The 26730-nt window shown below is 52.6% G+C and overlaps 1 protein-coding gene across 3 annotated transcripts; it reads right to left on the bottom strand.

Moving 5' to 3' along the window:
- Positions 1 to 14925: 14925 nt before the first annotated feature.
- On the bottom strand, positions 14926 to 25773 carry LOC121337997 (zinc finger protein 282-like). 3 transcript variants are annotated; one of them, XM_041408518.1, is made up of 10 exons: positions 25244 to 25773; positions 24638 to 24767; positions 24302 to 24403; positions 23781 to 23876; positions 23407 to 23526; positions 20195 to 20287; positions 19004 to 19099; positions 18026 to 18139; positions 17752 to 17865; positions 14926 to 16173 (listed from the first exon to the last, which is right to left on the bottom strand). In XM_041408518.1, exons 1-10 carry the CDS (start codon positions 25559 to 25561, stop codon positions 15230 to 15232), a joined length of 2127 nt encoding a protein of 708 aa, XP_041264452.1. In that variant the 5' UTR covers positions 25562 to 25773; the 3' UTR covers positions 14926 to 15229. The 3 variants fall into 3 exon arrangements, with proteins under 3 accessions (XP_041264452.1, XP_041264453.1, XP_041264454.1); XM_041408519.1 differs by having other exon boundaries at positions 19004 to 19096; XM_041408520.1 differs by having other exon boundaries at positions 23407 to 23523.
- Between the last annotated feature and the right edge of the window lie 957 nt (positions 25774 to 26730).

Here is a 26730-nt window from a genome sequence, read left to right as displayed (position 1 = left end):
GGGGCCGGGGCCGGGAGCGGGGCCGCTGTCGGTGCCTGCGCACGGGCCGGGCCCCGCCGCCCCGCCGAGCAGCCACGGGCAGCCGGGGAATCGCATCCGCCTCCTCCGGGCTGGGCGGCAGCGGGCGGGGAGCGGCGGCAGCGCGGAGCGCCGAGCACTGCCGCCTACCGGCACCGGGAGCGGCTCCGCCACCGCCGCGGCCCCGGTACCGCCACCGCCGCCGGGACTGGCACCGGCACCCACACCGGCACCGGCGCGGCTTTGGCACGGGGACTGGCGCTGCCGGGCCGCTGGCACCGGTAGTGGCTCCACCACGACAGCGGCACCAGCACCGGCACCGGCACCTCCACCGCTGCCACCGACACCGGCATTGGCACCACCTGGGAACTGGTATCGGCTCTGCCACCGGCACCAGCCTCTGCATGACATCAGCACCGATGTCGACACGAGAGTGGGTGACACTGGCCTGGATCTGGGTCCAGGGAACACCGATTTGGTGGCACCGAGGGCCAGGAGCCGTGGGGGAAGAGGACACGACCACCCGCACCAGGACCCCCGTCCTGGCCAGGAGACCCTCGTGGGGGGACATTCTGGGTTTGGGAACCACCCCGTGTGCTCATCCTGACCCTGGAACCTTTGGTTTTAACAGTGCTGGGGCTGGGGCCAGGCCACAGAAAAGCATTACGGTCCCACCTTCCTGGGATTATCCCGGGAAAAGCTCCTCAGCGCCTCGGTGTTCCAGGATCCGCACGGATGAGCCATGACCGGGCTCCCCTGGGCTGGACAGGGAGCGGGGTGACCCCGGCCCCGGAGGGAGGGCAGTGGTACAAGAAGGGTTAACGGGCTGAGCAGCATCCCGGGAGCCCGAGCGGCCATTTCCCTGCAGGATGTAATCGCTCCCTGTCCCCTGCAGCGCCGTGCCCCCCAGCTGGGACACCCCGAGCCCCCAGGCTCTGCCCCACGGCCCCATGGCTGAGCCATTTTCATGATACGTTTTCTCCAATACCCAATCCAAATATGAGTCCATTTCCAATTTTCCTGTCCCTGTTCCCTGGGAGCAGACCCCGACTCCCCCCCCCCCGGGCTGTCCCCTCCTGTCAGGAGCTGTGCAGAGCCACAAGGTCCCCCCTGAGCCCCCTTTTCTCCAGGCTGAGCCCCTTCCCAGCTCCCTCAGCCTCTGAGGTTTCTTCGTCTCAGCCATGGATTCACAGCACAGACATGGTTTGCTTGGTTTATTCCCCAAATTTTCCAAATATCTTTTACCACGCAGGTGATATTCCCCAGGGAATGTTAGTTCAGAGGCTTTGACCCCCAGGACAGCACCTGCTGGAGATCCCACTCCTTGTGGCAGTGGGGAATTGAGGCTGGGTCTGCCACAGCACCTCTGCCCCCTCAGGAGTGAGGGGTGCTGGGGCCTGGAGCATCCCACGGGATCCAGGGCTCAGGAGACAGGGAACCATCCCCTCTGTGGGAATGGAGCGGTGTCCCAGTCCAGGACACAATCCCTCATGTGAGGAGCAGTGCAGGATGTGCAGGCTGTAAAACCACATCCCAGCCTGGAGCACCCAGCCTGGAGAGGGACTGGGGACAAGGGATGGAGGGACAGGACACAGGGAATGGCTGCCACTGCCAGAGGGCAGGGATGGATGGGAGATTGGGAAGGAATTGTTCCCTGGGAGGGTGGGTAGGGCTGCCACAGGTGTCCAGAGCAGCTGTGGCTGCCCCTGGATCCCTGGCAGTGCCCAAGGCCAGGTTGGACAGGGTTTAGATCACCCTGGGACAGGGGAAGGTGTCCCTGCCCTGGATGGTCCTTAACATCCCTTCCAATCCAAACCATTCTGGGATTCTATGAGGAATAAAAGCAAAGTCAACTCCAGGACTTCACTTATGAAGAAGGAAACAACGAGAAGCCAGTGCCAAACGGTTTTTGGGACATTATTCCTGTACCTGGGATGGGCAGGGTGCTTTGGGGCCAAGTGTATTTTCCCAGTCCTGCTCAGAACTTCTGGAAGTGCAGCACAGCACCAGCTGGGTGTTCTCTGCTGCTCCTCAGGGGCTGCTGAGCCTGGAGACTTCATTCCAGCTGGAGTCTCTGACTGAGGACACCCCTCCAACTGGAGGCAACACATTTTTCCTCTTGGCATGCAACTGGAATATTCAAAAATGCTGAAAACCACCAGCACGTGGGGAGAAAACACAAAATCTGCATGTGCTGCCTCCTGTCTCCTCTCCTCCACCCTTCTCCCTGCTGCATTTCCAGTTCCCAGAGGCACATCACCAACACACTGTACACACATTTGGAATATACCCATGGAGTTTTCCCCCCAGAATTTCAGAAACCAAAGCAGCATCTCACCCTACAGGAAAACATGGGGTCAATATAAAAACAGAAACCAAAAATAGAGTTAGTTCTGCACGTACAGTAATGGGAGAGCAGCTAAAGTGGGGAAATAACGCCTGGAATTGGTTGCTTCAAACATCAGCTTACAATCCCATTCCCAATTCTTTGTTTTTCATCCTTGGAAACTTCCAGTTTCTCTGTGGTACTCTGGATGCTCTCCAGCACGCCTTGTTTGGTGCACCAGGTTTTTTTTTAATGCCCCTTTAGGTACAAACAGTGCTGCTCTATCCTACTCCTGGCTCCAAGGAGGAGCTGGATGGAGCAGGGTAAGAATGACAGGAATGATGCAGGTCCTGATCAGTGATGGTTAGGGCAGCAGCAAATTGAATCAGAACTCGATTGGTGTCTTAGGTTGCAATGCAAGATGTAACCAGATGCATGTACTCCATCACCATGGAGTTAAAAAACCTGGTGGGACATTAAAACCGGGTGGGACAGGGTTCTTTATCTCTTCCATGACCATCCTCCTTCAGGAAGTATCTTCTGTTAATGGGCCATTGATGTCCCTGCATGGCTGATAAAATTCCATCATCCCATTGGGAGATGCTCTGCCCAAAGGGAGGAGCCAAGCATTCCTACCTGGGTATAATTGGGAGCACCACAGCAGCCTTTTCCCACTGCATTCCCAGAGGAAGAGGAGACCCATCTACGCCACCACTGGAAGAGTTTTTCAGAGGAAAACTTTGCCCTGCTGCAGGATCACTGAAGGAGGGCTGAGCCACCACTGAACCAGGCTGCTACCAGCACTCTGCCCCACAGGGTGCCAGGTTGTATCCTGACTCTGTCAGTGCTTTTCTACTACTGCATTTTATTCTAATTTTCCTATTCAATTAGTAGTTCTCACTTGGGATCTCCTGCTGGTCAGCTTTCCAACTGAAGTTTGAAAAGTGGGAAAGCTGCCTTGTCCCCAGAATCTACTCTAACCCAGAGAGGAACTATAAACCCCCACCTCGGGGCAGAGCAGGATTTTTGACAGCAAAGCTCTACCCTAGGCAGGCTTGTGGCACGCAGCTGACGTGGAGATGGACTCTGAGCATGAGTTTCTCCAGGAAGCAGCCAGGTTTCTCCAGGAACCAGGAGGGTTTCTCCAGGAACAAGGTAGGTTTCTCCAGGAATTAGGCGGGTGTCTCCAGGAAGAAAGCGGGTTTCTCCACCGAGCAGGTGGGTTTCTCCAGGAAGCAGGTGGGTTTCTCCAGGAAGCAGGAAGGTTTCTTCAGGAACCACACATGTTTTTCCAGGAAGCATGTGGGTTTTTCCAGGAAGCAGGTGAGTTTCTCCAGGAAGCAGGTGGGTTTCTCCAGGAACCAGGAGAGTTTCTTGAGGAACCAGGAGAGTTTCTTGAGGAATCAGGAGAGTTTCTTGAGGAACCAGGAGAGTTTCTTGAGGAATCAGGAGAGTTTCTTGAGGAACCAGGAGAGTTTCTCCAGGAAGCAGGTGAGTTTCTTGAGGAACCAGCAGAATTTCTCCAGGAACCAGCAGAGTTTCTCCAGGAACCAGGAGGGATTCTCTTTCTCCAGGAAGCAGGCTGGTTTCTCCGGGAAGCAGGCTGGTTTCTTCAGGAAGCAGGCAGGTTTCTCCAGGAACCAGGAGGGTTTCTCCAGGAACAAGGTGAGTTTCTCTAGGAAGCATGCGGGTTTTTCCAGGAAGCGGGCGGGTTTCTCCAGGAATCAGGTGGGTTTCTTCAAGAAGCAGGCAGGTTTCTCCAGGAACAAGGTGAGTTTCTCTAGGAAGCATGTGGGTTTTTCCAGGAATCAGGTGGGTTTCTCCAGGAACTAGGTGAGTTTTTCCAGGAATCAGGTGGGTTTCTTCAAGAAGCAGGCAGGTTTCTCCAGGAACAAGGTAGGTTTCTCCAGGAATTAGGCGGGTGTCTCCAGGAAGAAAGCGGGTTTCTCCAGGAAGCAGGCGGGTTTTTCCAGGAAGCAGGAGGGTTTCTGCAGGAAGCAGGCGGGTTTTTCCAGGAATCAGGCTGGTTTCTGCAGGAAGCAGGCTGGTTTCTCCAGGAATCAGGCTGGTTTCTGCAGGAAGCAGGCTGGTTTCTGCAGGAAGCAGGCTGGGTTCTGCCCGGCGTGGGCGCGCTGGTGCCGCAGCAGGTACGCGTGGCGGGCAAAGCTCCTGCCGCACTGGCTGCAGATGAACCACGGCACCGCCGCGTCCTCGGGCTGGCCCTGGTGGTACAGCAGGAAGCGCCTGAACTCATCCAGCTCCTGCCCTGCCAGCACTCTGCTCCCTCTCCCCGTTCTCATGGGATTTGCTGGTGGATTGTGGCGGCTCCCCGAGGTTTCTGCCGGGTCAGAGCAGTGGCTGTGCAGGGCTTGGGATGCTCCTGAGGATGATCCCTGGGTCATGGAACCACCATGGCCTGGAATAAGGAGATTGCAAACATTCCCTGTATGTGATGTGACAGAAAAAATCTCAAAAGAATGATAATCCCCGATTTGCTGCTTCTGGACAAAACCCCTAAGTTTTGGGAAAAAAAACAACAACAAAAAAAAAAACCAAAAGGACAAAAAACCAAAAAAAACCCCCCAAAAATAAAAAAAAAAAAAAACTCAAAACCCCCAAAAATAAAATAAAAAACAAACAAACAAACAAAAAACCAACAAAACAAACAAACAAAAAACCCCCACCAAAACAAAACAAAAAAAAACCCAAAAAACCCCCAAAACCCCACCCCAAAAAAACCACCAAAAACCAGAGCTGAGGTGGAATCCCCCACCCCTCCAATCCTACCAATTTCAAGGTGCTGCCAGTGAATTCCCACAACACCACACACCTGTGCTGAGGCTGGCAGGGATTTTCCTTTCCTCCAAATCCTGCGGATCCTTGACCCATGCTGCTCGTCCTCCTGGGATATGGCTTTTGGGAACAGGACAGTCTGAACAAGGAACAGAAAGAACATGGCAGTGGTGGTTATTCATGGTTTTCCAGCAAATCCCTGCATCACCCATCTCTAAAGAGCATCTCTGTTGTTCCAGGAAAAGATCCAGTGGGGAGGGAGATGCAGCAGCTGCCCCGGTGTCTAAAGGAGTGTTGGGGATGATCAGGATTTGTGCTCCAACTTTCATAAAATATTCCAGAAATTACACCCAGAAGGTTGAAGATTGAATGTTGAAAAGTGGAAGGTCTTGGATTTGAGCCTTTATCCTAAATTCAGCTGCCTGGTGCTGGATTTTATGGTTCAGTCCTCTTTTTTTCCCAGCTAATTCCCCTTGTGCAATGCCCCCAATTTCAGCAGATTCTTCTAGGAATCAATCCAAGGAATTACCTGAATGCTGAGGAGCCAGGGAGAGCTCACAGCTTCAGATTTAAAACATCAGTGTCTTCAAGCAAACATATTGTTGGTTCCCAGCTAATTCCTCCTTGTGCAATGCCCCCAGTTTCAGCAGATTCTTCTAGGAAGCAATCCAAGGAATTACCTGAATGCTGAGGAGCCAGGGAGAGCTCACAGCTTCAGATTTAAAACATCAGTGACTTCAAGCTAGGAATCAATCCAAGGAATTACCTGAATGCTGAGGAGCCAGGGAGAGCTCACAGCTTCAGATTTAAAACATCAGTGTCTTCAAGCAAACATATTGTTGGGCATTTAAAGCTCATATAGAGACTTCTTCGTTTTCTGGGCATCATTCACGTTATTTCACTACACCTGCATCAAAACAGTTCAATTCTCTTCAGTGAATCTCAAAGCCAGACTCACATCAGGGTCTGGGAATGAGGAAAACACAACTCCACTGTAATTAATGGGGGTACAGAATTAATGATCCCATGTGTTGTAGGAACCGTGGCTGCTGAGAATTTCAGATTTCTGTGCTGCCAGGCACTGACCCCCAAGAGAACACTGCACTGACCTGAGGCCTGGAGAAGCTTCCAAAATGGAATGACAGAACTGGGATTGTGGGTGTGGAGTTGGAATAGAAGTGTGTGATATCACAGGGTGGGAAACTCAGAGTTTAAGGGTTTAGAATACAGTTATATAAATAAAGATAAGATAGAAGTTTTAGTGCAAAAACTAATCCTTCTTCTTCATGGGTTTGGGTAGTATTGTGTAATTAGACAAAGTCCACATTACAAGACACGAGTGATCAGTTACTAAGTTGAAAGTAAAAATTATTTAAGTGTCATTTCTTAATTAGATTTTTTTTTCATTAAAAGACCTTGTAGAAATAAATACGGGGCCATTTTACAACTTGTTGCTGAAATACTGTAGAACTCACGACTTGTAAGACTGTAATATAGATAGGAAATAGTAAATATTAAGTCCAAACATGAAATATTGTCTCTGTGCATTTAATCCCAACCCTGACCAAGACAAAAATTAAAAAAAAAATCAACAGTGTGTCTCTGCAGCTCCTGTGTCCAAACCTTCTCCATTCCTTGTTCCTTGTTTTTATTGGCAGCTGCATTCCCTGGGATCCTAAACCGTCCTTCAACCTTTTAAAGGAAAAATGTGGAGTTTCTTGTCTCTCACATAGATTCACAAGCTCTTAAAGATGAATCCTCGGAAAATCCAGAGATGTGAGGAGTGACAAGAGCCAGGCCAGGCCCAGTGTGTGTCCCTTTGGAGAGGGAAAACTGACCTTTTCCCAGTGTGATCAAAGATCCAAATTTCTCCTTCAGCAATTGCTTATAAAATTCGTTCTGCCAATCCTGCAGACGCGGCCACCGAGGAAACATCGGAGGGACCTGAAAAGCAAAATGCTCCAGAGTCAGGGGAGCTGAGAATCCCTCAAAACCCTCTTATCCCAACAGTTTAAACACGTGGGCACCTCCCAGCGATGCCTGTGCTATGTGTAAGCAGCATATTAATGAAGGATTTTACATAAGAACCTTCCACTGTTAATGCAGAATGAGAGAAAAGGCTTTAAAGCGACGTGACTCAGCCAGAACGACGATTTGCTCCAATAACTGGGTCAGAAATTAGTCATAAAAACCAGATATCTGTGGTCAGCATCCACACCCAGCCCCCTCAGGGAATGTGGTTCTTCCTTCAGTGAAAAATAAAATAATTCAGCGTTTTAAATAAACCCCGAGGCAGCGCCACAATCTGTCAGACCGGCTGGAAAAGCTCCTCCCTGGTAATGAAAGCTTATTATTAGGGAATAACAATATTATTATTATTAATTAAACCCTCTAAGGGATGTTTTTCCAAGCTGCTTCCAAGGCTTTACACACAAATCTCCCTTTAATTTAATTTAATTTCATTCATTCCCGCTATCCAACCCCTCAATTACCCTACTGGGCTCGGAATTCCGGATCCGTTTTCGGGTTTTGTTGCTCATCACGTCGCCGCCAGCCCGGGGGGTCCCCACGAGCCAGGTGCCATCCAAGGCCAGGATGAATTTGTTGGGAACAGCTTCCTTCAGCAGGCGCCGTCTCTTGCGGATTTTCACGGGGTCCGCCTCGAAGGAGCTCTCCTCGAAATGCTCCGAGCACAGGCACTGGTATTTGGAGGGGGTTTGCATGTCCCGGCCCATGTTTTGGATCCAGCGCCTCAGGAGGGCTTTGTTTTGGAGGGGGAAGCCGTAAAAACTGACCGAGCTGTTCTTGTAGGCACCGCTGGTGCCGTTGCGGCAGTTCAGGGCAGCGCAGTATCCCATTGTCACACCCCCCAGGAGCCGGGGGGGGAAAAACCCCAAAAAACACACCAGGGAGAAAGCTCGGGGAGTTTCATCAACCTCAGTCCCAAACAGGTCTAAGTTTCTCTGAAAACCCCGTGGTTTTGGCAAAGAGGAGGAGCTGAGGTGGCCGGACTGAGCTTCCCACAGGAGCTCCCCAGGGAGAGGAGCCAGGTCTGTCCCAGCCGCTTCAAATCAACATCTGAGAAGGAAAAAAAAAAGCTTTAAAATCACCTTAATGCCCCCTGAATATGCAGGTTTGCATTTAATTAACCCCTGCGGTACGCACACAGAGTGAGCTTCATTCATTTCTGGACCCACAAGGGATCTCGAGCTCCAAAGGTTATCCAGCACACAGCACAGGGCTGAGAGACAAATAATTCCCAAAAAAATGAAAGTTTGGGGTGTACCAAGGGCTCTCCCGTCATATCAGAGGAGACTCTCAGGGGTGTCAGTCAGTGAGGAGATCTTTGGACAGGAACACCGGAAAAGGGAATAAACCATCCAGGGATCCTGCTCCGAAGAGGAGATCCCAAGGTGTGAGGACACCGAGGGTTAAAAAGAAACAAGGATCAGAAAGTCCAAAAAAAAGCTCGTTAAATTAAATTATTAAATTAAACAGCACGGAAATTGGTACTTTTGCCCTTATCTCCTGGTAATAAGAGAGACAAAAGAATCAAAGAGGGAAGAGAGAGAGGGAGATCAGAAGGGACATGGAGGAAGGCTCCAGCACTAATCCGGTCCTCAGGGCACATTCCCACAGGTAAGTTTTCCCCGCCCTGCAATTAAGTTTCTCCTTTTATATGTAAATGAGTGAGGACGCACAGTCCCTTCTCCCAGAGCTTTCTGGAAAGGGGCTCTGGATCAACCTCTGGCTGACATTCCGTGCCCCTTTCCCGACCCCACTCCTGCACTGCCCCTATCTCCGTGGAGCAGAAGGGAGGTGCAGCCCCACCTCAGTGTTCCTCCTTTCTCCGAGCACATCCCGCTGCTTCTGGGAGCCTGGGACATGTTATGAATAAAAATATACCTATTTTTGTTTAAGGCACAGCAGCACATCAGCTCCTTGGGGCCAGTGTCCCCAGAACAGGGGCACGTCGGGCTGAGTCCAGAAAGGGACACGGAGCTGCTGCAGGGCTGGAGCCAGGCTGGGAGAGCTGGGAATGTTCCCCTGGAGAGGAGAAGGCTCCAGGGAGAGCTCAGAGCCCTGCCAGGGCCTGAAGGAGCTCCAGGAGAGCTGGAGAGGGACTGGGGACAAGGCATGGAGGGACAGGACACAGGGAATGGCTCCCACTGCCAGAGGGCAGGGATGGATGGGATACTGGGAATTCCTGGCTGGGAGGGGCTGGCACAGGGTGCCCAGAGCAGCTGTGGATGTTCCCTAGAAATGTCCAAAACCAGGCTGGACGGGACTTGGGAGCAATCTGGGGCAGTGGGAGGTGTCCCTGCCATGGCAGGGGTGGCACTGGATGAGCTCGCAGGTCCATTCCAACACAAACCGCTCCAGCCCAGCCCCGCTTTCACCGCCTGCACGTGCCGGGGCTGTCTGTGCTTCTCTCGCCTTCCCACAGCGGCGGGGGAAAGCGGGCAGCGACGCGGCCATCGGGGGCCCTTGGGGAGGCGCCGCAGGGCGAGGCCGGACACGGCTCCGCACCCCGGGACCTCTGGCGAACGCGCTCGCCGCCATGCTGCGCCGCCATCTTCCTCCCCCTCAGCCGCGCCGAGCCGCAGCAGCCAATCACAGGCGGCGCCGGGCAGCAGCAGCCAATCGGAACCCAGTCCTGACCATTTCCCCCACGCCATTGGCCCGCCGCGTCCGCCCAGCCCCCGGCGCGCGGTGGCGTCCACGAGGACAGGGCGGGAGGGACTCTCATCCCCATTGGCCAGCGCGCAGGGAAAGCAGGGCGCTGATTGGAGGGGACGGGAAGGGAGGCGGAGAGTGGGATGGCGTCGGCTCGTTGTCATGGCAACGGCCGCGGGGCCGAAACCGCGGGAGTCTCCATCGGGCACCGGCCGCGGGTCGGGACCGGAGCCCCGGGACTCCTCACCGAGCACCGGCCGCGGGTCGGGACCGGAGACCCGGGACTCCTCACCGGGCACCGGCCGCGGGTCGGGACCGGAGACCCGGGACTCCTCACCGGGCACCGGCCGCGGGTCGGGACCGGAGCTCCGGGACTCCTCACCGGGCACCGGCCACGGGACGGGGAAGGAGCCCCGGGACTCCCTCTCTGAGCACCCGTGGGACGCGGGATTCGCCGTCTCGGAGCGCGGTCCCGGGTCGGGGAGCGGAGGGACCCTCCCCGGCCTGGATCGCAGTGTGACCCCGGGACCGGCCCCCGCTTCCCCGCCCGTTTCTTCCCAATGGAAAGATGCCCCGAAACCTGGGATTTGGGGGGTGGCAGCCACTCGGTTCCTCCTCTGCTTCAGCCCCGCTCCTCCCTCCCCCTCCCGCTGCAGGGCGACCCGTGGCACTTGACAATTTTAATTAAAACCCCTGAAATTTCCAGCCAGCGAATCAAACATCCGGACAAAACTCAAGCAGAAACACGCAAGAAAAAAAGCTCCTTTAAGGAAGTTTCCTTTAAAGTTGAAGGAGCTCTGACCCCAAACAGGCTCTTCCCTGACTCTGTTTCTCTATTTTTTTCCCCACCGACAAAGTGACAGGTGACAAATCCAGACTCTTATTAGGAAAAGGAATAAATCGTGTCCTTACAAGGCCACGACACAACCCCGTGAGAAACCCTGAACACGAGCAGAAGGTCTCGGCAGGAGGATGTCTAACGAGCAGTGCCGCGTCCCGCTCCAAAGGGAGGGAAGTTCCTCAGGCGTGGACATGCCCGGGGTCCAAAGGGAACGACAAACAGAGGGTCCCGAAAGAGCTACGAAGTTTGATTAGTAAACGATACACTTGGCATGGAAATTGCGATGAGTTAGCACCTGATCTTCCATTAGTAAATGAAACAGGAAGGAGGGGAGAGGGGAGAGGTCAGGGAACATCACCAGTCCTGGCTCCAGCGCCGATCCGGGTGTCCAGGGCGTGCAGGGTCCCGAGGATGCTGTGGGGACACCTTCTTATGGGTAAATTTTCCCCGCCCCAGCATCAGGTTTCCCACTTCCCATGCAAATGAGGGAGTGTGCGCAATCCTGCTGCCGGACCTTTCTGGAATTGGGTCGGGGGGCTTTGAGGGCTTGTGGTGAGCTCTGCAGACCTCCCTGCTCGCTTCCCCGCCGGCCGTGTCCCGTGTTTGTCGTGTCTGCTCGTCCCCAGGGGGAGTTGGAGCAGCACCGGCCAATCTGCGTGTCCTCCGCTCCAACCACATCCTGTTCTATCCCGCTCCTTATCAGTGCTTGGGGCACAGCCTTAACTCCTTGGAGCCTCAGCTGCTACAAGGGCAGGTTGGAAAACCGCTTGTGTCCCCTGAAGAGCGGGATGGGAACTCGGGGCGATCCCCAGAACCGGGCAAAGGTCATTCCTTACCTCCTCCGACACTCCCCGAACCTCCTGGAGCTCGGGAAAAGCGATCCCGTTCCATCCGAGCCGGTCATTCCTTACCTCCTCCGACACCCCCCGAACCTCCTGGAGCTCGGGAAATGGCTCATGAAAAGCGATCCCGTTCCATCCGAGCCAGGTTGATTTGCGAGAGCATCCCGGGCGCTGAGCAGGGAAACAATCCGGAGCCAGGGGCCGGGAACTGGCCGAGCTTTCCATAACAAAGGGCGCGGTGAGGGACACTCAGGGACACAGCGGGAGCCGATCATCCCACATTTTCTGTTTAGGTTGTGAGGTGGGAAAAGCCCGGAGAGGGGGTGGAATTCCTTTGTTTGCGGTCCCTGCATGGAGGCACAACACTGAGGTGTTACCCTGTCGTTGTATCAAGGTTAAATTATTGCAAGGATCCAGCCGACCGAGGCTCTGCAATGGGAAATCTGGGATGGAGTCTGTGAGGAAACCTGTGTGAGTGAGGTGTGGGATCAAACAGGGACCCATCGGCTCTCAGGAGCCGGTTCCAGCTCAGGTAATCTCAGCTGTGACTCCACAGTGGCTCCTGGATGGGCAGGCAGGGAAATTTCCTTAATAGCCACACATCCAGCAAGTGGAATCTTATCCATGCAGCCAGAATAACGGCCCGGACATTCACATTCCAGCTGGTTCTTGTCAACAATTAACAAAAAGTTTTAATAGACACGGCAGCACAACATCCAATATTAACATGGCAGCATGCTGGTGTAGGACCCGGAGGGCAAAGAGTTAAAACCCCTGGAGCAAATCCGCCTGTGCCAAATTGCTCAGGTTAATTTATGGCTCCTGGGTGAGAGGCACAAACCTGCCAACCTTAACCCCAAAAGAATTCCAGAGGCTACAGCCACTGACTCCACTCAGCACCTACACTCTGATTTAAAATTCAAGCACCACAATGGCAAATTCCTGCCATGGCAGGACTGGGAATTTCTGGAGTTGCAGTTGAGTTGGCTCCAGTAAGAGCTGCGGGTCCCAACACTGTGTGGGCAGTGCCCTGGGGTGCACCATCCCGGGCACCAAGGAGTTAAAGTGCTGCTGTGTCCCAAACCTGGGTAACAAGGGACAAACTGGAATAAGGTGTGGCTGCAGAGGGGGAGCCTCCGAAATTTTCAGCCCCTCTGATTTTTCCACTTTTGGGCTTGTCTTCCTTCTTTTCTTCCTTAGCTCTTTCTGCAGTTGCTCGGTTTTCACTGACAGCAATAATTCAGCTCTTTTCCTCCCTTTCATTTCCTCTCTGGGGTCTTATTTCTCTCTACCATGCTTTTTCCTACCTAAATTCTCAAATAATTCTCTTTCCTTGCATTCTGCTGAAGCAAGTAGAGTCCCAGGCTGGTCATTTTTCAGGCCCAGGTTTATCACTTTGGATGTTGTAGAAGGCCAGGAGATAAAGGGCTGTGTCTCAGCTGTGGAGCCAGCCAAGGGCTGTTGTGTGAGACACTCTCCCACAGTGTGAGGGGAGTACACAGAGCAAGGACAGCTCTTTTTTGGGACAAACACCCTTATTCTGCCTCCTGGAGATCAGCACAGCATGCACATGTGAGATACAAAGTTGTGTTTCGTGTCAGGTACATACAGGTAGTGTGTGTACTTGTGATTGTGATTTGTGTGGAAACTGATCATGGGACAATTAAAAGATGAATTCTAAGAAATAGCTGCGGGAGTAAAGCATGGAAAAAGGCCTTGGAACTTATCCTTTGTTTGCAAATAACTTTTATAGCATCTGAATTAAAGCTTTAAGGATGTTGCTGCTGGACAGGAACTTTCTGCACGTAGCTAAGCATTTAAACAGCTTTGCAATAATAACCTTTTGAACCATAATTTTAGAATATTGCTTGTAATAAGGAGCTTTAAAAATCTAGGTTTAGAATGTATGTAAAGGAAATATGCTTATCTCAACACCTTAGCAAAACAGTAAAAAGCAGCTTGAGAAAGGAAGTTGAACATCAACTCAAGGATTGATAGCTTCGACCAAGGGAAGCTGGACATCACCGTCATGAGATTTATAGTCTTTGCAAATAAAAGGTGGAGCCACATCTGGAGTCTGGACCTCACCAGCTGGAAGACCTCTTTCTTCTTTGGGAAGTTGAACCCCACCATCTGGGGATACTCCTTTCTGGGGTACATCCTGAGAAAAACTAACTCAGTGTATAGAATTGTGATGTAAAAATTTGGAATAGAAACTGCTGAGAAAGCTGTGTGTACCCCTATAAATACCTGTAAGCCCCAACTATCAGAGTGCAGTTGGGGGGAAAACTTCCCCCACTGTACCCAGCGCTGTTTTGCTCATACTTTACCATATTAATTAATAAATTGATTGTTGCTCGAATATTGGCCTAGTCAAGCTTATTTATAACACACAGCACAGGGCATGGAGTGTCCAACAGAGGCTGATCAATCAGGAGGGATCAAAACCACCAGAGACGCCCTGATCCATTTCTAAGAGGATCCAGAGGCATCTGTGTCTGCTGGACACGGACTGTGTCTGCTGATTATTTGCAGCAAAAGTGAAAAAAGTAGCCCCAGGGTGTGGAAAATGTGGCTGTAAAAGGGTGATCCAGGGCTCACAGGCACCTCTGGGATCCTGAGCACAGCTGGATTGATGCTGGAGCCAGCACTGGGAATGTCCTCGCCTCTGTCTCTCTGATCTCCCTCTCTCTTCCTTTTTTTTAACCTTTTTATTTCTCTTCCTACCAGAAGGGCAAAAATACCAATTCCCACGCTGAGAGGGGAATTTGCTGTTAGAACTTTTTTTCAGCTTTTTTGGACCCTTCTGACACCTGTCATTCCTTTTTGACCATGGGTACCTACAAACCTTGGGAGCTTCTTTCCTCCTGTTAGTGGGGCACACAGAGCCCAGGGAGGAGGCTGGAGGAGCAGAGCTGCCCTACCTCCACACAGCCTCCTCTCCAGCAGATCCTGTTATCAGTGCTTGGGACACAGCAGCTCATTAACTCTGTGTTTCCCAGGTTTCTGCAGCATCTCCGTGTTCTGCTTGCACAGGTTTTGGAAAACTGAACAAACACAGAAGTCTGTGAATAATGTGGCAACACAACTTTAAGGCTATGTAGAATGAAAACCATATTCCAGGCTCCCTGGCCATCTTACAACTCCCAGGAAGGATCTCACCCTTCAGGAACTCTCCCTTGGAGTTCAGCAGCGAGGAGTCCCAGGATTTAACAGTGGGAATAAGCTGCCTCCCAGGCTCTGCAGCCTTCTTTCTGTTTGCCACAGAAGAAAGAGGCTTCCTCCTACAGCCACAGGGGCAACACTTCCTTTCCCAAAGCACCTCACCCAAGTGTGTGTTTCCTGACACGCTTCACTCCTTCAGTGGACAATTAATACCTTTAACTCACTTGTTCCCAGCCCAGTCCAAGGACTCCAGATTCCTGGGATAACATTTTGGATATATTTTGGATAATTACTCTCTATTCAGACAACTCTTCATTGCAACACACATCACAAATTGTTCCATGTCAGTGTGGTTTCTCTCCCACACGGACTCACAGCCAGCAGTACCTCCAAACTCCACCTCGCCACATCCACAGGCACTGGTGAACGCTGTCTAACACAAAATAACCCCCAGCCAGCTCCCTTTTCCTGGGAGGGGCTCGGGATGGCTGCACCACAGCCCCCTCCTGCCATCAGGGTGCGGCACAGGGCTGGGGATGCTGCCCTGGCCCAGTGAGGAGCCATGTCCTATATGGAATTCATCACGGAACCCCTGATGTCCCTGCAGGGCCAGCTGACCAGCGGCACGTGGGTGTCCTGCATGTGACCTTCCTGATGCTTCAGCAGGCTCCTCTTGAGCACGAATCTCTTGCTGCAGAGAGGACACTGGAAAAGCCTCTCCCCCGTGTGCCGGCGCTGGTGGTTCAGGAGGTAATCCTTCCTCCTGTAGGTTTTGTCACACTTGGAGCACTTGTAGGGCCTCTCTCCCGTGTGACTTGTCTGGTGCCTAACCAGCCACGAATGGCAAACAAAGTTTTTCCCACAGTCGCTGCAAATGTAGGATTTGCCCCTGCCCTGGCTCTGCTGCTGGGCAGGGCTGCCCCGGGCCAGGGCTGGCTCCCAGCAGGGGCTGGATCCTGATGTGTCCGTGGGGAAGCTCTCCTCGTTTTCAGCAGCTTCCTCTGTGCCCAGGCTGTCCTGCCCACGGGGCCTGCCTGTGCCTGGGGGAGTCTCTCCACACTGGGAGTGGGGCCCTGGCCCCTCACAGGAGGTGGGAGCAGCTCCAGGGCCCATTCCCTTCTCTCCCAGGCCCATTCCCATCTCTCCTGGGTGTGGGTGCAGCAGAGGGAACATCCTCTCATAGGTGGGGCCTGGAAACATCTCCCCTTCTCCCTGCAGTGCCTGCTGGGGCTGGTCCTGCTGTGGGCAGTTTCTCTCACACTTGTACACACAGGGCCTCTTTTCCAGGCTCTTTTCCTGGGCACTAAAGAAATCGTACTGAGCATCACTTCCAAGGCTGTTCCCATTCCCCATGGTGGTTGTTTCCATCATTTCTGAATTCCACTGACTGTCCCATGTCACTCCATGGCTGGGATCTTTGGGAAACAACTCTCCCGGCCTTCCTGGTACCTCTAAGTCACAGCTCTTGCTCTCCAAGCAATCTGCTGGATGGTCCCTCTTCAAATTTTCATCTGAAACAGAGATTTCAGAGATTTTTAGTTCAGAAGTCCCCTTAGGAATGTCCCTCCCAGGTCAAAGCCACATCTTTAATACTGAGGGAGGAACAAAGTACCAGCATCCACTGAAACAAAATTTCCAGGAAAATAGAAGGACTTTTTTCAACTGTACTTTTTAAAATCGACATAAAAAATGACTGCTGCAGTCTCAGATTCAGCCTCTCACTCAGATAACAGGTCAGACACTGTCCCACCTCAGTGTTCTCAGCTGCTCTCCAGACATTCTCCTGAGCATCTCTAGGAGCAGAGTCCAAGCAGGGCCCTGAGCTGAGAACTATGGGATCTCCTGAGCTGGGAGACACCCACAAGGATGGAGTCCAAACCCTGGCTCTGCATGGACACCCCAACAATCCCACCCCTGAGAGTGTTGTCCAAATGCTCCCTGAACTCTGGCAGCCTTGGGGCCGTGCCCATTTCCTGGGGAGCCTGTTTGGTGCCCAGCCACCCTCTGAGGGAAGAACCTTTTCCTGATATCCAACCTAAACCTCCCCTCCTGAGCTTATCAGAAGGACTCTCTGCTCCCAGGAACTTGTGCATCCATTTAGATTTCTCCTCATTAGTGAACAGCCTCAGAACCTATTTTTCTTGCCTGAATAACAACCCAAGTGGAGTAACATTTTTGTTATGGAGCTTTCAAAGAAAAACACTGACTTGAATTGCAGCCAGGATGGAAAATCACTGATTAAAGCCCACTCTCCTGCGACCCTATAAACTGAAGTCCAAATTGAGACCCACAGAGCTCCCAACTCTCAGAAAATAAAGGAATGTGTGTCCCAAACACTGATAACTGGATGGCCATGGAGCCATGAGAAAGAACAAGATTTGGCTGAAGAAGGGGGGGTGGCATGTGGAGACAGGGCAGCAATTTCTGGACAACATCCTTGTTGCAGCTCCTGGAGACAACACGGAGCAAAGGCAGGAACAAGGTCAAGAAGTGGGAATTAATTATTTTGGGGGGGGGGGGGGTCATCAAGACCACCAAAAATCCCCAAAGCCTCCAAACCATTTCCAGAAAGGCCTGGAAGAACTGATAGCATGGGAAGTGAAAAACTTTTCTTCAGGGCAGGGAATCCTGGCCATAAAAAAGGACTGAGGGTGCCCTCCCTCCCCTCATCCACATCGCTGATAAAGACATCAAACACAATGGTCCCAGCATGTCCCCAACTCTAGGGACACCACTGGTGACTGGCCACCAGATGATGTCACTCCCTTGCCTAGCACTGTGGGCCCAGCCCTGAGCCAGGGTTTTATCCAGATAAAAGCAGCACAAACTTGATCCATGCAGCTCTGGGCTTGCCTCGACACAAGCCCAAGCCAGTGCCTCTGACAGCTTTTGGCTGGCTCAAGAGGGAAGGAGCCTCTTCAGCTGACAGAACCCAAAATTTTTGTGACCAAATATTAACCAGCAAACTGAGGTTTGTCCCAGTTCTCCCATGGTTAACACTGTAAGGTTGTGACATTTCATATAGTATTACAAAATACTGTAAACTGGATTTGCTGTCCCCAAAATCTCAGCTGAAATCCATTACTGACCTGTACTTGGATCTGCAGAGATTTCCTCTTTCTGCAAGTCCTGTTGTTCAGAGCAGGGTGGCTCCTCCTCTTGTTTAATCCACGATGAAACATCCCTTGCATAAGTCTGAAATCCTGTTCATTGGGGAGAATTTACACAACTGACAAACACCGGGGAAGACACAAAGCCTGGATAATTTGGGAATGCACAACAGTGACAAAGCAGCAGGGAAGGCACAACAGGAAGAGCCATTAAGGAATAATTCCTGCAGTGGAGTTTTTGGCAGGTCCTCACCTGTGGCAGGATCTCTCTGGAGGTCCTCACCCTCTGTGCCTGGCAGCTCCCTGGCATCCACCTCGCTGCCTTTCCTGGTCTGACTGGACGCCTCAGGCTCGTAAAATCCTCGCTCTGCCAAGGGAAGAAGTCCAGGAGAAGTGTATCATGCCTGCCTAAACTCAGGATTTCACAAGGCTGAAAACCTGCTCTGGTCTGGGCTTTCGTTGCAGGTTGTTACCCCAAGCCAAGCTCCCCTAATCCCAGTTTCTTAAGGGATCCTTTGGAAAGGTCTAAAAATCCCAGCTGGCTACAAACACAGGAAGGCAAGTACAGTTCTAGTGGAGCCAACAGGCAGCACCACTACCTTTGTAAAGAGTGAGGAAAATCTGCAAAGCAGAGCAGCTGATTTCTAAAACAAAGAGGTTCCAAGTGAGCAGGCAAAGAACAGGGCCCTGCAGCCTTTCAGAGCAGTCTGTGTGCTCCTCTTTACCCTTCCCAGAAGGGAAGGGAGGAGGGAAAAGGCAACCTGAAGGAATTTAGGGAGATCCACACTTGGATAAAAACCAGCCATGCAGCCACACACTCCAAAATGTCCATGAGAAGGGAAAGGGGCAACACCAGCCCTCGCCTGTGGGATCTGCTGGCAGGTCTGCTCAGAACTTCTTAAGGATTTGGAATACATGTCTTTCAGAGGAGTCTGTGTGCTCCTGTTTACCCAGGAAAACCCCAGAAGGGAAGGGAGGAGGGAAAAGGCAACCTGAAGGAATTTAGGGAGATCCACACTTGGATAAAAACCAGCCATGCAGCCACACACTCCAAAATGTCCATGAGAAGGGAAAGGGGCAACACCAGCCCTCGCCTGTGGGATCTGCTGGCAGGTCTGCTCAGAACTTCTTAAGGATTTGGAATACATGAGCAGAGGTGGGGAATTTAATCATACAACCTGGAATTTAATTCCTCTGTTTCATTTTCCATCTGAGGTATGCAGTTACTCACCGGGGCAGGGCTCTCCAGGAGTTTCTGCAGCCTCCTCTTTCCGATCTGCAGTGCACAACTCTTCCTCTTGCTTAATCTGGATTATGCTGTCTTCTGCTAACAGGAACCAATGTTATTTTAACACCATACAAAATTAATTCCAATTGTCAGCCCAGCCCAGGCAGATCTGCTCTGCTCTAGCTCACATTCCAGTTCTAGTTCCTGCTGACCAAGGCCTCTTGAACAGACCTGAAATGTTGGTTACAAAACCCTCAGCAGATGTCTGAGCCTGAGAAATGCACAAAATTTTCATGCAAGTGAAAACACGCTCTCCCATGGCCCCAGGAAAGGCCAGAGCCACTTGAATTCTCGTCCTTGAGTTTCGTTTCTCTCTTGGTGCTGCCAAAGTTCTGCTGTTCCTTTTCAATCCCTCTCAGTCGCACACCACTTCTCACCCATCAGACAAACACTCATGAGAACAGAGTTCTTAGAGAAATTCATTCAAGTAATGAAAAAAGAGAAAACAAAAGTCTGTAGAGTAAATAAAGAAAAGCAGACAGGCCACTGCTCTGCACCTTTACAGTGCAGACCCGGCCAAGGGACTGGAGGATTTCCCAGGAGAGGGAAAAGAAGCGTGTGATGGAAGGTCCTGGAAAGGCTGGTGGGGACGGAATGCCTGACAGCAGCAGTTGGAAGACCAAACTCAGCACAGCCACAGCAAGTGGGAGTTGCTGGTCATAGAATTGTGGAATTGTGGAGGTCGGGAAAGCCCTTTAAGGTCATCGAGTCCAACCATTCCCCCAGCACTGCCAAGGTCACCACTGACGATGTCCCCGAGTGCCACATCCACAGAGTTTTTAAATCCCTCCAGCGATGGGGACTGCACTATGCCCTGGGCAGCTGTGCCAGGGCTGGACAGACATTTTGGGGAATGTCTGTCCAGCCCTGGGGAATTTTTTCCCAATATCCAACCTGCACTCCCCTGGCCCAGCCTGAGGCCATTCCCTCTCCTCCTGTCCCTGTTCCCTGGGATAAGATCCCAAATCCCCTCGGCTGTCCCCTCCTGTGAGGAGCTGTGCAGAGCCACATGGTCCCCCCTGAGCCCCCTTTTCTTCAGGCCAAAACACCACCCACACCCCAGATGTGCCCAGATCCTGGCAGGTGCTCGGTGTCCCACATCCCTCTCCCACTGTTGACCCTGACACCACTCACCGGAGCCGGTCTCTGCGGGATTCCCTCTCACATCCCGGTCCTGGCAGCCGCCCTCCGCTGGGGCCTGGGCCTTGTGTCCAGTGGTGTCCGGCCCTGTGGGGAATGGCGGCTGAGGGGCGGCCAGGGGGCACCGTGGGGCTCCTCTGCCACCTGCTGTGACCCCGGCCAACCTTACTGCATCCTGGCCACACGTGTGCCTGCACCTTGTCCACAGCACTTCATGAGGGAACAGGATCCCCCTCAGAGCCATGAGGGACTGGGGGCCACCCAGAGCCATGAGGGAACAGGATCCTCAGAGCTGAGAGGGATTGGGGTCCACACTAAGCAATGAGGGAACAGGATCCCCCCCAGAGCTGTGAGGGATTGGGGTCCACTCTGGAGCCATGAGGGAACAGGATCCCTCTCAGAGCCATGAGGGAACAGGATCCTCCCCAAAGCTGTGAGAGATTGGGGTCCACCCAGAGCCAGGAGGGAACAGGATCCTCCTCAGAGCCATGAGGGATTGGGGTCCACCTAGAGCCATGAGGGAATAGGATCCCCCTCAGAGCTGTGAGGGATTGGGGTCCACACAAGTCATGAGGGAACAGGATCCTCAGAGCTGTGAGGGATTGGGGTCCCCCTGGAGCCATAAGGGATCAGGGATTCTCTCAGGGCCATGAGGGAACAGGGTTCACCCAGAGCCATGAGGGAACAGGATCCCCCTCAGAGCTGTGAGGGATTGGGGTCCACCTGGAGCCATGAGGGAACAGGATCCTCCCCAAAGCTGTGAGAGATTGGGGTCACCCAGAGTCAGGAGGGAATAGGGTCCTCAGAGCCATGAGGGATCAGGGATCCTCTCAGGACCATGAGGGATCAGGGATCCTCTCAGAGCCATGAGGGGTCAGGGATCCTCTCAGAGCCATGAGGGATCAGGGTCCCATCCAAACTGTGAGGAGCTTGGGGATCCTCTCAGATCTGTGAGGGATTGAGGATCCTCTCAGAGCCATGAGGGAACAGAGTCTCCTCACAGCAGTGAAGTGTCCCTTTCCGTGTCACTTCACATTTTGTCTTGAATTCAGGATTCTGCTTTGCAATTCAAACAACACAAATCCCAAAATAGCTCAGAGATTTGCTACAAATACATGTATTTGTCTCTGAAATTCAGGAGAGCTGGGCTGAAACAGAGAAATTGTGACTGATTAAAATACCGCGTCACCTCTGATATCAAAGGCAGCTTCAAAAAGTGATGAAACACGGAGCATATAAAACACAGAAACAGCCCAGAAAGGACACCTTGGGCTGTTTGTAGAATAATCCAGCAGTGCTGCTGAAATGATCCCAAACAGAACTCAGGATGCTCTGGTCACAATGGAATCACAGTTGTCCCTCCGCTGCTTCACAGGGCCACAACTTTCCCTCTATCTCAGAATACATCCTGCTCTTATGGAATCCTGGAATGGTTTGGGTGGGACCTTAAAGCTCATTCAGTGCCACTCCCTGCCATGGGCAGGGACACCTTTTTCTATCCCAGGCTGCCCCAAACCCTGTCCAACTTTTCCTTGAACACTTCCAGGGATGCAGGGGCAGCCAGAGCTTCTCTGGATATCTGTGCCAGGGCCTGCCCACCCTCAGCCAGGAATTCCTTCCCAATAACCCACCTAACGCAGCCCTCTGCCAGCAGGAAGCCTTTGCCTCAATACTATCCTGCAATTTAGGACACAAAGAATATTTTAAAAAATGAAGCTATTAAATGTTTTAATCCAAGTTCCAACTGGACCAAAACACAGAGTGTAATTTTCCCTCTTTCTGTACTAAAGCAGCAAATCAACCAAAATTTTAGGGAGAGTTCTAAACTCATTTGTTCCTGAGTGAGATCTGATCAACCACATTGTGACTGGAAGTTGGTTTCTGTCTCCAACAATTAAATCCACAGGAGATGAAATGCAGCAGGAACCCCAACAGTTCCACTGTCACGACACCATTGAGTCAAGAGGTTTGATGTCTCCATGACATTTTTATGAGAGATGAACTGCTGATTTCATGGATTTCCTCAGGAGGGAAAAATTCCATTCAAATCATCTGACAGTCCACAGAACCCATGGATTCTTGGATAAGAGCAAGCTGAAAATGCTCTTTACAACTCAGCATTTTGACTGAAAGCCCAAATTTTATGCTGAACCAGAAAGCATAAACTTTTCCATGGGAAACTGATTTCTGTGTGACCTAAACAATAATGAGGTCATTATTATTTAGGTGCTTTGATTTGTTAATTCTGTTTATTTTCAAGTTCTCTCCTCTCCACCCTCCATATTTGGGTCTAAATTTCTCTATAAATTGCAATATTCTACCACTCTTGTGACAGCACTCACAGAGACTCTGGAGGGCAACAACCCCCCTGAACTCGTGTTCCAGAACAAACAGCTGCTGTCAAAACACAAGTGAAATGCACCAAGAAATAAAAGAAAAAACCTCAAAACAAACCACAAACATTTTTTTCTCTTTCTGGATTCAAGCCATCACGACCACAACACTGAAAATGTTTTGCTGGCTGCAGGATTGACGTGATCTGGGTGAGAATTGTACTGTGAGCTTATTTACACCCTATTTTTCGACATTTTTACACTTCAGGCCTGTTTGGATCTTGGAAACACACACGGAGAAACATTCTCCTGTGCAGGTTCCACCACAGTATTGAAAAACAATTAAAAACAATTTAACACCATGGGATTTTTTTGATTTGAGGTCAACTTCTGTCTCTCTATCCATAAGGCACAATACTACAAAATACCATTTACAGCAGCTAAAATGATGTGAAAAATAAAAAAAGATTGAAAAAAAAGCATTTAGAACTTCACAGGCTTAATGTTATTTTTATTAAGAATCAAGTCTTTACTGCTGCAAATCTAATCAGCATTTTCCAAATAGACAGAAACAAGCTCCCTACCCTGAATTATTCTCAACTTAATGATTTCTCGTATTCCAAGGGATTCATTCCAGATGTGCCACAATTCTCACCTGCAGTGCCTCATCCTCCCAGCTCTTTACCTTCCCAAAAATAAACCTCTCCACCTCTCCCCAGGCTTCCTGCCCACTCCTCACTTCAGCATGGCTCCTGCTCTCTCCCCAGAGCCTCCCCTCATCCCCACATCTCAGCACACTGTCCCACAGCAGGAATGTCAGGGATTCCCACATCCCCAGCAGCACAGAATGCTGTGGCATTGCGTGGAACTCACCCACACCCAGCTCAGAGAACTCCACACCCTCCATGGCTCCCTGCTCTTTTGCATATGGCTCTTCCTCCTCTTCCTGCTTCACGGTGACAGCAAGGCTCTGCTCTGGAATGCTGCAGTCTGCTGAGGAAAAGAGGAAACTCCTTTACTGGGAAAGAGAAAACTCCTTTACTGGTTATTGCATCCCCACTGGACTCTTCCCTTGCTGCCCCAGAAGTCTGTGCCCACTCACCCACCCTGCTGCCACACAGAATCTCTCAGCACCTTCCATTCCTGCTCCTGGGAGCTCTGCTCTGCAGGGAAGTGGTTCCCCCTGCTCCCCCCAGCTCCAGAGTGTCCTCCACACCCTCAAGCCCAGGCCCTTCCACAACACTCACCATGGCCAGGTTCAGCCAGCCCTGCTCTTCCCTCTTGGTTTTCCTGCGCTTCTCTGCTGTCCCAGCTGCTCACATTGAGTTCAAACAGCAGAGCCTCTGCCAATGCCAGAAATCATGGAATCAGATCACAGAATCCCAGGAGGGTTTGGGTTAAACTTGTTCCACCCTCAGCCATGTGCAGGGACACCTTCCCCTATCCCAGATTGCTCCAAGCCTTGTCCAACCTGGCCTTGGACACTTCCAGGGATCCAAGCACAGGGCAATCTGTGCCAGGGCCTCACCGTCCTCACAGCCAAGAAGTGAGGATGTGACACAAGTCTTCCTGACTTAAAATCCTAAAAATCAAGAATGTTACACTTTTTTATCACCCTCTCTTACTCCCCCTGAACCTGTTCCTTCTGAGATCCAAGAAGTTCCCTCCGAGCAAACCATCACCTTGTGATGGCCAGCGTCTGTCTGGTGACAGCGCCACACGACCCTCACCCTCAGGATTAAAGCTTTAATTCATCCCTGGCCTGCACCTGGTTCTGCTGGGATCTCTCCAGGAGCTGCCTCCTCCTCACTGCAGGGCGCTTCTCCTCCCTGGAGCCGGGACAGGAGGGCAGGTTCGGAGATGACATCGTCTGACAAGGAACAGAGAAAGGAATGAATGTTCCCTGTGCTGCATTTGCAGGAAGGAACACACCCAGCAGCGCTCCCCAAACCAGCTCCAGCAGCTACAACACATGGCTCGGCAGCACGGAGAGTCCTCAAACACAGGCAGCGGTCTCACTGTGTTCCCACAAATCTGCTTCCCACGTCTGGGAAAGATTCCCTAACCAGAAAGTGCTGATAACTGACGCAACAGCAACACTCACCCAGCAGGACGAGGGCTTCTCTCTTCCCTGTCAGCACCTTTCCATACAGCTCCCTCTGCCACTCCTCCAGGTTCTCCCACTGCTGAGTGGAAGAGCCGGTGGCATCGTTTTCCAATGCCACAGCTGGGGCCTGCAATCCCAAAAATGACAGTCAGCACTGCTCCTGGAACACAGAGAATCCTACTCCTTACTTATCCCTGCTCCCAGGTGTCAGGGAAAGAAAATTCCTGCCTTGGGGCATCCTCTGGACACTGAGAGTAACACTTTCGATCTTTGCTAAACTTTGGGAGATGAAATGTGTATTCCACAATATTCTTACTTCCCCCTGGCGCCTGATCCCATTGGGGACCACAGAGTGGGGAAGAACTTCCCGCTGTTGGTAAAAACGTGACAGTCCATCCTTTTGTGGGGAAAAGCAGCTGAGTATAACAATACACGGCAGCAATCACTTCCTGCTTCGTGCCTCGGCACGACAGGCGACAGAAGAAACCTTGGCAGAGATCGTGGAACGATTTCCATGGCGGAAGGCTGCCGGGAGAGGTGAGGAGTGGTGGAACCTCTGCGCTGTCCCTGTCCCTCCCAGGCCCTTAAAGACCCATCCGTTACCTTGGGGACCTCCACCCCGGGGGGCAGCCGCAGGATCCAGAGATTCCTGTTCTTCAGCAGGTTCTCCATGTTCTCCAGCCGCTTCTGCAGCTGCCCGTACTCCTGGATCAGGGTGCCCAGCGCCGTCCACTTGCTCTCCAGCTGGTTCCCGAACTCCCCGACCATTTTCTCGCAGTCCAGGTGTTTCTTCTCGCTGTTCCCGGCGCGGTGTTCCAGGCTGAAGAGGCGGGACGCGTGTGCGGCCACGCTGCGCTCCAGCGCCTGCACGGCCGCCACCACCGTCCACAGCGAGATGGTGCTGCCGCCCGCCAGCTCCATCCCCGCACCGGGAGCGACGGAGCGCAGGGACGGGCTGCGGCACCGGGGCTGGCCAAGGCACACAGCGGGGCAGGAGAGCCTCGCTTCGGCCGCGGCACAGCGGGGCCGGCCCGCTCCTTCCCGTGCCTGCCGCACCGCAGCCGGAGCTCTCCGCTCGGACCGGCCCCTGCCCGCCGCCGCTCCTGTCCTGCCTCGCCGCCGCCTTTCCTTTCCTTGCCGCCAAGAAGCGCCGCTTCCTCTTCCTCCTCCGCTTCCGCCGCCGCCACAGCGGCCCCCGCCGGCCGGCAGCCCCCGCAGTGATTGACAGCTGTCAGTCACCGGGAAAGGGCTGATGCTGATCGCAGTGGCAGGAAACCCCCCCCCCCCCCGGGGTTCCACCGCAGCGGCGCTTCGCCGCAGGACACAGAATCCCAGAATTCCTTAATGGAAGGGACCACAGTGGGTCACTGGTGGCACCTCCCTGCTCCAGCAGGGCCATCCCAGAGCACAGGGCTCAGGATTACATCCTGACAGCTCTGGAATGTCCCCGGTGAGGGAGATCCCACAGCCTCTCTGGGCTCTGCTCAGGGCTGGGCAATGCCCAGGGCAGAAGTTCTGCCTCCTGAGCCGGGGGAATTCCTGGGATCAGTCCCTGCCCATTCCTCTGGTGCCATCACTGGGTGCCCGGAGCAGAGCCTGGGACTGCTCTGACCTCCCTGCACAGAGACACCCAAGGACATACAGGGACACACAGGGACACCCAGGGCTGGTTCCCCTCTCACTGGGGCTCCTCTCCAGGCTGAGCAGACCGAGCTCCCTCAGCCTCTCCTGGGCACTGAGATACTCCAGGCCCTTGCTCAGCTCCAGGAGCTCCTGTCCCTGCTGTGCTGAGGATCCAGAGCTGGACACAGCACCCAGAGGTGCCTCTAGGGCTGGGCACAGGGGCAGGATTCCTCCCTGACCTGCTGGAAATGCTCTTCCCAATGCACCCCAGGATCCCATTGTCCTCTTTTCCCCAGCACACTCTGTTGGCTCAAGGACATCTCATTGTCACCCAGGATTCCCAGTTCCTTCCCCACGGATCAGGTCACCCCCAGCCTGTGCAGGTACCTGGGGTTGTTCCTCCCCAGCTGCAGTACCTGCGCTTGCCCTCGTTGAATTACAGAAATTTCCTCTCTGCCCACCTCTCC

Source organism: Onychostruthus taczanowskii, unplaced genomic scaffold (genome assembly GCF_017590055.1).
Source record: "Onychostruthus taczanowskii isolate IOZ18803 unplaced genomic scaffold, ASM1759005v1 scaffold3, whole genome shotgun sequence".
Lineage (NCBI taxonomy): Eukaryota > Metazoa > Chordata > Aves > Passeriformes > Passeridae > Onychostruthus > Onychostruthus taczanowskii.
Note: the sequence above shows the minus strand (reverse complement) of the source record. Positions and strands in the feature narration are given on the sequence as shown.

Coding starts and splice junctions, on each gene's coding strand:
- LOC121337997 (XM_041408518.1), bottom strand. CDS start 25,561: ATGGAGCTGGCGGGCGGCAGCACCATCTCGCTGTGGACGGTGGTGGCG. Junction 23,527..23,780: donor GCTGGCTGAACCTGGCCATG/GTGAGTGTTGTG, acceptor TCTTTTCCTCAG/CAGACTGCAGCATTCCAGAG. Junction 17,866..18,025: donor CCAGAGAGATCCTGCCACAG/GTGAGGACCTGC, acceptor CCCAATGAACAG/GATTTCAGACTTATGCAAGG.